Below are 9,218 nucleotides of genomic sequence, written 5' to 3'. Positions count from 1 at the left end.
GGCTGCGGGGGCCAGGAGCGGCCACTGCACTCCAGTCTGGGCGACATAGTGAGACTCCAACTCAAAAAAAAAAAAACAAAAAAGAATGTAGTATAGGCCAGGCATGGTGGGTCACACCTGGAATCCCAGCACTTTGGGAGGCCGAGGTGACAGGATTGCTTGAGATTGGGAGTTTGAGGCCAGCCTGGGTAACACAGTGAGACCTTGACTCTACCAAAAAAAAAAAAGAGATTGCCAAGGGTTGATAGTGTGTGCCTGCAATCCTAGCTACTCAAGAGGCCAAGGCAGGAGGATCACGAGCTCAGGAGGTCCAGGTTTCGGTGAGCCGTGATCATGCCCCTGCACTCTAGTCTGGACAACCGAATGAGAACCCGACTCAAAAAAAAAAAAAAAAAAAAGGAATTGTCTTCTCTGATGTGTGGTTAAAAAAAGAATATATAATGAAGGTGGCATTCCAGTGGAATTAGCATGCAAAACTCATGGGGAATTCAAAGCGTCCTCTGGGGGCGGGGCCAAATGTAAGGCTTCCTTCTCTATTCCTTGCTGGCGGCTGGCCGGGTATGAAGTGGAGGCCCCAGAGGCCCCAGACCCGGGCAGCACCTGGGTCCTGACTCCTGGGCGCCCCCTGCAGGCTGCAGAGAGAGACTGGGAGGAGAAGCGGGCAGCCCTGACCCAGTACAGCGCCAAGGACATCAACCGCCTCCTGGAGGAGACACAGGCGGAGCTGCTCAAGGCCATCCCTGACCTGGACTGTGCGAGCAAGGCCCACCCGGGCCCAGCCCCCACCCCAGACCACAAACCTCCCAAGGCCCCCCATGGCCAGAAGGCAGCCCCCCGAACGGAGCCCAGCGGGAGAAGAGGCTCAGGTATGGGGTTTGTAGAGGCTGCTGGGGGAGGCCCTGGGGAGTGAGGATCTCTGTGGTCGGACTGCCAGAGGGGGGAGGCACCGGGTCGGCTGCCCACCAAAGGGAGACTGAGGCCTGGAAGGACAGGGCGAGCTGGGCTCCATCCAGGGCTTTTCACACTGCCCTGAGAGCTGCTGAGGGGACCACACAGGCAGGGGGAGCAAATCCAGGCAGAGTCACCCGCCTGGGCGCTGCCCTGAGCCAGGCTGTGCCAAGGGCGGACTTTGGTGCTGGTGTTCATATTGATGAGGTTCCCGGCCCCCCGGCCGTGAACTCATGAGGAGGCAGTAGCCCCCTATCCAAAAGTGGCAGTTGCCATTCAACCTTTTATTCCTTCGACACATCCTTGTTAAGCACCCACTGGGTGCTGTGGATAGGGAGACAGGGCTTGCTTTCAAGGAGTTCAAAATTTAATGGGGAGGCCGGGCACGGTGGCTCACGCCTGTAATCCCAGCACTTTGGGAGGCCGAGGCAAGAGGTTTTGCTTGAGTCCAGCAGTTCGAGACCAGCCTGTGTAACATAGTGAGACACCCCCCAGCTCAACTAAAAACTAAAAACTAGCTGGGTGTGGTGGTGCAGGCCGGTAGTCCCGCTACTTGGGAGTCTGCGGCAGAAGGATCGACTGAGCCGAGGAGGTCGAGGCTGAGGTGAGCTGTGATCACGCCTCTTCACTCCAGCCTGGGCAACAGAGTGAGACTCCAACTAAAAAATAAAAGGCCGGACTCAGTGGCTCAGCCTGTAATCCCAGCGCTTTGGGAGGCCGAGATGAGTGGATTGTCTGAGCCCGTGGGTTCATGACCCACCTGGGAAACTTGGCGAGACCTCATCTTTACAATAAATTTAAAAAAAATTAGCTAGGCATGGTAGCGCATGCCTGTAGTTCAGCTACTTAGAAGGCGAAGGCGGAAGGATCGCCGGAGCCCAGGAGGTCGAGGCTGCGGTGGCCGGGAGCAGTCACTGCACTCCAGTCTGGGTGACAGAGTGAGACTCCAACTCAAAAAAAAAAAAAACAAAACAGAGAGGGAGATAACACATTTGTGTTTATCAAGCACATATTGTGTGATAAGAATCATTCCAGATGCTTTTTATGTATTAACCCTTCTCATTGTACAACAACCCCAGGAGGCAAATACAGTAGTTATTCCCATTTTAAGATGAGGACACTAAGACTCAAATTAGTTAAGCCACCTGTCTCAGACCATGCCTGGTGTGTAAGCCAGAAATAGAATGCAGGTATTCAGTGCAGGGGTGGAGGGGAGCCTCGGGGCTGTGCAGTCCTGGGGGAGGTCCTGGGAGGGGACTGTCCACTGGAGTCTCGAAAATTTTCCTGACTGGTGAGAGAGGGCATGCCAGGGAGAGGGAACAGCACATGCAGGTGCCTGGAGGTGTGTGTGGGGGGGGTTGTGGCCCGAACAAGGTCCAAGCCAGGGAGCACCCAGCAGAACTGAGGCTGAGGATTGGCAGGTGCAGGGGTGCTGGGCTAAGGAGCGTGGACGTGGTTTGGGGTGATGAGGAGCCACTGGGGGATCAAAGGCAGGGGAGTGTCATGGTTAGAGTGGGACCAGGCTGAATGAAGAAAGGATGGAGCTGAGGGTGGTGGGAGGAAGTGGGTTAGAGTGGTGCGTTTCCAACTCGAATGTGCATGAATCATCCGGGATCTGAGACACTGCAGACTTGATCGAGCAGCCCAAGGGTAGGGCCTGCACTGCAGTTCTACCAAGCTCCCAGGCACTGCTGATTCTGCTGGTCCGTGGACCACACTTTGGGTAGCAAGTGGCCAGAGTGCTGGAAGAGGAAGAGGACAGGCTTGGGGTCGGTGTGCAGGGGGAGGCAAGAGAAGGAGGAGGGGACCGTGTTCTTTCCTGGTCCTCCCTGGAAGAAGAGGCAAGACTTATCCCCTGGAATTCATATGTAGTGCACTGACCCTGGGGTTGCAGGCCCCCTGACTCTCAGCCCTGGCACCCACAGATGAGCTGACAGTGCCTCGGTACCGCACGGAGAAGCCCTCCAAGTCCCCCCCGCCACCCCCTCCCCGCCGGAGCTTCCCTTCCTCCCATGGTCTGACCACTACACGCACCGGAGAGGTGGTGGTCACCAGCAAAAAAGACTCGGCCTTCATCAAGGTACCGCCCCCACCTTGGGCAGGGGACGGCGGATGGTTTAGTTAGGGGAAAAGTAACCTCTGGAGACCCTCTGGGGCTGGAGAGAGACCTCTCTCTTGGAAGAAGTGGAAAGGAAGGGGGTGGCCAGCAGTGACCTTGTCCTGTTAGCTCGGGGTCCTGGGTGTGTGTGTTTGCCCTGACTCCACTCAGGCCTCTGCCTGTTGGGGAAACCCTGGCTGGGGACCTCGGAGGTGGCAGATAAGATGGAGTAGGTGGGAGGTGGGGCCTGGGAGGTGAGCTGGGACTGGAGGGGGCGGGGCCGGGCCTTGACAGGGTCCCGGGCCTTGCAGAAGGCTGAGTCTGAGGAGCTGGAGGTGCCGAAGCCCCAGGTGAAGCTGCGCCGGGCCGTGTCCGAGGTGGCCCGCCCAGCCTCCACACCACCCATCATGGCCTCCGCCATCAAGGACGAGGACGATGAGGATCGCATCATCGCAGAGCTGGAGGTGGGTCAGGACTCGCCTAGCTCCGAGGCCTCAGCCAGGCCCCTTGCCCTGAAAAGGGGGCAGGACTAGGCAGCATTGGACTCAGGCTCCCCACCGAGTACGCAGGCATCTTCCTCCATTTCTTCTCCACTGAAAAGGGAGGGGAGTCTACGTCTCTCCTTGATGGTTTGAGGTTTTGTTTTTTTTTTTTTGCGTTGGAGTCTCACTCTGTTGCCCAGGCTAGAGTGCAGTCTTGATTTGCTGGGTTCAGGCGATCCGTCCACCTCAGCCTTCTAAGTAACTGGAACTCAGCCTTCTAAGTAACTGGAACTACAGGCATGTACCACCATACCTGGCTAATTTTTTGATTTATTATAGAGACGAGGTCTCACCAACTTGCCCAGGCAATCCTCTCACCTCTGCCTCCCAAAGTGCTGGGATTACAGGTGTGAGCCACTGCGCCCGGCTGTTTTTTTACTATAGTCAATGAGACCACTTCCAAGTAGCCCAAACCCTCTATGCTCTGAAAGCCTCATTCTTGGGGATTATTATTATTTTGAGTCTCACTCTGTCACCCAGGCTAGAGTACAGTGGCGCAATCACAGCCTCACCACCACAGAGGCTCACCCTGTCGCCTTGAACTCCTGGGCTCAGGCAACCCTTCCGCTTCAGCCTTTCGAGTAGCTGGGACTACAGGTGCATGCCACCACACCTGGGCAATTTTTAAATTTATTGTAGAGGTGAGGTCTCCCTGTGTTGCCGAGGTTGGTCTCAAAACTCCTGGGCTCAAGTAATCCTCCCACCTCAGCCTCCCAAAGTGTTGGGATTACAGGAGCAAGCCACTATTCCCAGCCTCCTTCTTGAATATTCTGAGGTCACTGAGTACTAAGACTCCCATCCCGAGTGCTCTGAGATGAGCTAGTGCTTGAGAGCCCATGCCCGAGGGTTCTGAGGACAGAGTGCTCTGAGCCCCTCGTGCCCAAGCGTCCTGTCTCCCCAGTGCTATGTCACCTTACGCAGGTGTTCTCAACACTCCCCCCAGCGCCTGGAGTCCCTGGGCCACTGGGGCCTCTGGAGGAGACGAATGGAGGGCAGTGAGGGCCAGCGGCCATGGCAAGGGACCGAGGGGTGTGGCTGGGAGCCCAGCGCCGTCCCAGGCCCCCTTCCCTGTGGGTGCCTGGGCCATAGGCTGGCACCCCCATCCTCCCTGGTGCCCGCTCCTCCAAACTGCCCCCGCCTTCTGCTCCCCAGGTGTTTGAGAGAAGCTCAGTGTCTTCCCTTCCCCCCACGCCCCGCCGCCAGCCGATCCCCACCTTGCTGTCCCCCCAGGACCTGGGGCCCCCCGGGGGCTCAGCCCCAGGCCCCACATGGAAGGTAATGGGCTGCCCGCCACCTCTCACGGCTCTCTCTCTGCTGCCTCCAAGCTTCCTCTCCTCACCTCTCACGCTAACCGCTAAAGCGCCAGGCACATCCCGCCACTGCCACCGTCACATGTGTGGGCCCCCCCATGCCCAGGACAGGTGCATAACCCTTCCTCCCCTCTGCCTCCAAGCTGGGATTTCCCGAGACTCCAGGCGCCCGGGTATCCGGCAACCCCCAGAGTCTGCGTTTTCTTACTGCTTGGTTTCCTGGTGGCCGGGTGTTTGGTTCTGGTTTACAGTCTGAGTTTAGGTCTGGCCCGAAGCCTGAGTGTTGTCTTCGGCCAAGGTTGAAGTTGGGACCTTGCTCTCAGATGACTTTGGGGCCGACTCAGAACCCAACCTTGTCCTGAGCCCTTGCCTAGTCCCCTCCATCCCCTCTGCTGTGCTGCCTGTGCTGGGGGAGGGGCTCTGGTTTTCCCACTGGAAATGATGCCTTGCACTGGGGGCCCGGACACCCCAGGGGGAAGCTCATCCACAGCCTCCCCCCACCCCATGGCCCATCTTGCCCCCTTGACAGGGAGCTTGGAATGGAAGAAACCCATGCCCTTCCTTGGCTGCTGGTTCTTTTGGTATTGGGAAGTTCTTCCTTCTCTCTGACTTCAGTCCCTGCTGCTGTCCTGCTGCACTCTTTTCTTCTTTATTCTTTTTTGGGAATTTGGGGGTGGACCTGCCGTCTGCACCCTTTCCCCCAGGACTGTGCTTTGGAAGGGGTGTGGGGGAGGGTGTGGGACTCTCCCCCTCTGCCTGGTCAGGTTGGGGCAAGAGGGCCTCCGCTCTGGAGAGGAGGGCAAGGCTCCTGTACACCCACACTCTCGCCCCTCCTGTCTGGTTCTCCCTGGCCCACAGTGGGCTCCATGCTGGCCGCCACCTGGTTTCTGGCCTGGCTGGAGGCCTGGAAGTGCCTTGGTTTCCCAGGGGGCGCAGGGGGCGCAGGCAGGCACCAGATAGGCGGACAGAGCCGCCTGCCAGGCGGAGGTGGGCCCAGAGCTGTCCGAGGTGTCGTCTAGGTCAGTGTGGAGGGGACACCTCCTGGGCTGACTGTGCCTTGGCACCTCGGCCACCCCGCCCAACCCCGCCCTTTTCTGGCTCTGGGAGCCCATCCTGTGGGGCCCAGAGCGCGAGGCCTTCCCCTGGCCTTTGGGGCCTGGCTGACCCGGCCTCCTGCGGCCACATCGGCAATGGAGCTGGGCGAGCGTGAGATCGCCCTCTCTCCTTCCCAGTGTGCACCCCCCGCTTTCAGGTAAGCAGGCAGCACGGCTGGGTGGGTCACCTTGGGAGGGGGCGGTTGGGTCCCTGCTGCCCCCACCCATCTCCCCATGGCTCCTTTTAGTGGAAAGAGCACTGGACTTGGAGTCCTACTGTCTGGGTTCAAATCCGGGCTCAGCCACTAACTTGCTGTTGGTGAGTGACCTTGGGTGAAGCCCGCATGCCCTCACCCTTGGTTTCCTCATCTGTAGAGTGGGGACCTGAGAGCAGTCATCCTGTCATGGGTCACGGTAGGCATTAAGGATGAGGACGGATATGGCAGCACCAGGCACAAAACTGGTGCTCAGAATGAGACCAGATACCCTCACATCGGGGGCTGGTGCTTGGGGCCTCTCGGTGCCCAGTGAGGCCAGGGCCAGAGATGCTGGCTCACTGGCAGATGCCCAAGGGGGCTTTGCCCAGTGTGTGCAGCAGAGGGACTTGGCAGAGGCCGAGCCCCACCCCTCCCTGAATTCTCCACCACTCTCACGTTGGTGGTGTCCCATTGCAGAGATGGGCACACTCTCAGGAGTAACCCTCAGACCTGCTCCCAGGGTTTCACATGGGCATAAACATGTACCTTGTGCTCTGTGTGAAGCAGCGTCTTTACTGGAAAGCTTGAGGCCACAGGGTATAGTGTGGAAGGAGACCTCAGGCCTACTCCCAGTTTTGCCGCTAACTTACTGAGTAATCTCAGGATCCTTTCTGCCTTAGTTTTCCCCACCTGTGAAAGGAAGAGGCTGGACTCACTTGACGCTAGTCCCCGCCCCAATCCCAGGATCTGGTCTGCAGGGATCACAGTCTTTCTTATCCTCCTCCTCCCTCCAGGCTGCCCCAGGTCCCAGGGCCTTCTGCATCCCCCGGATCATCCTGACAGAGTGTGCCTGCGACCCTCCCTCCCTGCTGGAGGCCAGGACAGCTCCCACCCCAAGACCCCGGACCCTGGCTGGCAGCGGGAGGGGCTGGGATGGCTACCAGGCCCCGCCGGGCCTAGTGGCTGAGCCTCTGCCCAGGAATGGCTCAGTGCTCGTGGAGAAAGGGGCAGCTCTGAAGATACTGGAGGCTGGAGGCTGCAGCCCAGAGGATGGAGGAGCCCTGGACAGGACTCGGGAGCCCTCCACTGCTGAAACCCACCCAGAGGAGACTTCCAAGGACTCTGGACACGATGCTCAAGTCTGCACTGGGGAGCACCGGGGCCAGCCTGTTGGGGGCTCCGGCTGCATTGCACGGGGCGCCTCCACCCAGCGAATGGATAGCCTGGAGGAGACACTCCGAGAGCTGGAAGCCACCCTGAGCGAGATGGGCTCAGGCCCTGGCAGCCCCCCACCCCCACCCCCTGGCCCGCAGGTGGCTGCCTCCTCCCCATCCTCCCCTGCTGCTGCCTTCAAGGTCCAGACTTCAGAGTTGGGGGAGTGGGGGCTGGGGGTGGCTGCAGGGGTGCCATGCCAGCTCCTCCTGCTGGCCTTCTCTCAGCTCCTACCACCCTTCCGGGAGCCTGGTGCCAGGCTGGGGTTCGCAGGCAGAGCCCAGGGGAGGCTGGGAAGCCAGCCTCCCCAAGGGTCAGCCCTCCCAGTCTGCGCAATAACTGGGGCCTGTCCCCTTCTGCTCTGTATCTTACCCTGCAAATAAAGTTCTCTCCCCGCTTTCCATCCCCAGCTCCCCTCCACTCTCCTGTCTCCGACTCTCTGTCTCTGTCATTTTCCGCTCGTGCCTCTGGAGCCCCATTGCCCCCTGGGCAGGCCTGGTGCCTGGGGAGGTTCAGGGGTACCAGTGTGCCCATCTCTAGGGAGACTTCACGGCCATCCTCCCTCCAGGAGGAAGACATGGCCTAGGGCTGCCACGCTGCTCTGTCTTCTGTTCTAGAGAACTCCGCATCCCCCAGCCTGCGTGGGGCTGGTACAGGGACCCTTGTTTTAGAAAAGGCTCCCCCAGGAGGGCACCGGCTGCCCAGAGCTCCTCAAGGAAACCACCAGAGTTCTCCCTGTCTGGCCCTGCTTCCCTCCTGCAGAGACTGGGCTGACTGGGACTTGGATGTGGAACCAGGGAGGGGTCTCCAGGTCTCCAAGGGCCTGCTGGGGCAGTCCTGGCCCTTGAGATCCCACCCAGCTCCAGGGTTCCAGTGTAACCCACCTCCACATGGCCCCTCCAGCCCAATCCTGTTCCTCTTTCTGCAGAGTGGCGGAGGCAGCGTGCCACCCATGAAGGTGGTAACTCCGGGGGCCTCACGACTGAAGGCGGTCCAGGGCCAGGCTGGCAGCCCTGACAAAGGCAAGCATGGCAAGCAGAGGGCCGAGTACATGAGGATCCAGGCCCAGCAGGTGAGGGCCGGGGTTGGGAGCGGGAGGTGGGGGAGCCCGCCCAGAGCCCCTAGTGCTGTGTGCTGGGCTCTCCTGGTTTGGCACTTCCTGCCGCTACTCCCAGGACCCCTGCCAGTTGCCCAGAGAGACCCTCCCCACCAGGACCGCCCCACCGGTCCTCCCAGCTGGCTTCTCTCTCCCCCTCCCAGTTCCAGTGCTTTGGATCTGGGGAGAACTTGAATTCTCAGCCAGCCCTCCCTTCTCAGGAGTCCCCCTGCCCTCTGGGGGCAAAGAAAACCATCTCCCAGCTGCGCATCCCTTGCTCCTGGCAGGGATGAGGAGCATATTCCTGACTCTGCCAGCCCTCACGTCCAGTCCCTTCTTAGGCTGGCCCATCCTGGGGTGCAGAGGGGGAGTCGTCTAGCCTCCGTCTTCCTGCTCCTCCACTCTTTTCTGCCTCCTCCTTCAAGTTCGCTCAGCCTCCCTCTTAGCTCTTTGGCCATCCCCCCCACCGAGGTGGGAGCCAGTTCTGCATCTGCCTGTCAGTCTTGTGTTTGGGTTTCAATGGCTTCACTGCTGATCTCTGTAAGGTGGGCAGAGGGCGTGGCACCCCTTTGGGCTTTAATGAGCAGCCTTGGGCGTGCTGTGCAGACAGACCTCACCTGTGGCTCTTGCTGCTGTGGCCTGGTCAGAGGGTGCTGGGGAATCCCTGATCCTTGGGCCTTGATGCTTGGTGCTCTTGTTGGTTCAGTAAATATCTCTGAGC

The 9,218-nt window shown here is 59.6% G+C and overlaps 1 protein-coding gene across 1 annotated transcript in view; it reads left to right on the top strand.

Annotated features, from left to right (window-relative positions):
- Positions 1-8,790, top strand: part of SRCIN1 (SRC kinase signaling inhibitor 1) — a 35,852-nt gene extending 27,062 nt beyond the window's left edge. Inside the window, exons 16-21 of the mRNA XM_008062593.2 lie at positions 632-866; positions 2,874-3,028; positions 3,358-3,510; positions 4,741-4,863; positions 8,330-8,473; positions 8,662-8,790. Of these exons, the coding sequence (XP_008060784.1) occupies positions 632-866; positions 2,874-3,028; positions 3,358-3,510; positions 4,741-4,863; positions 8,330-8,473; positions 8,662-8,790 (939 nt within the window). The remainder of the gene's footprint in view (positions 1-631; positions 867-2,873; positions 3,029-3,357; positions 3,511-4,740; positions 4,864-8,329; positions 8,474-8,661) is intronic.
- The last annotated feature ends 428 nt before the right edge of the window (positions 8,791-9,218 follow it).

The sequence above is a fragment of the Carlito syrichta genome, unplaced genomic scaffold (assembly GCF_000164805.1).
Source record: "Carlito syrichta isolate Samal-C Ts95f unplaced genomic scaffold, Tarsius_syrichta-2.0.1 Scaffold305755, whole genome shotgun sequence".
Taxonomy (NCBI): domain Eukaryota; kingdom Metazoa; phylum Chordata; class Mammalia; order Primates; family Tarsiidae; genus Carlito; species Carlito syrichta.
The sequence above is the reverse complement of the archived record's forward strand: the minus strand, read 5'-3'. Positions and strand labels throughout refer to the sequence as shown.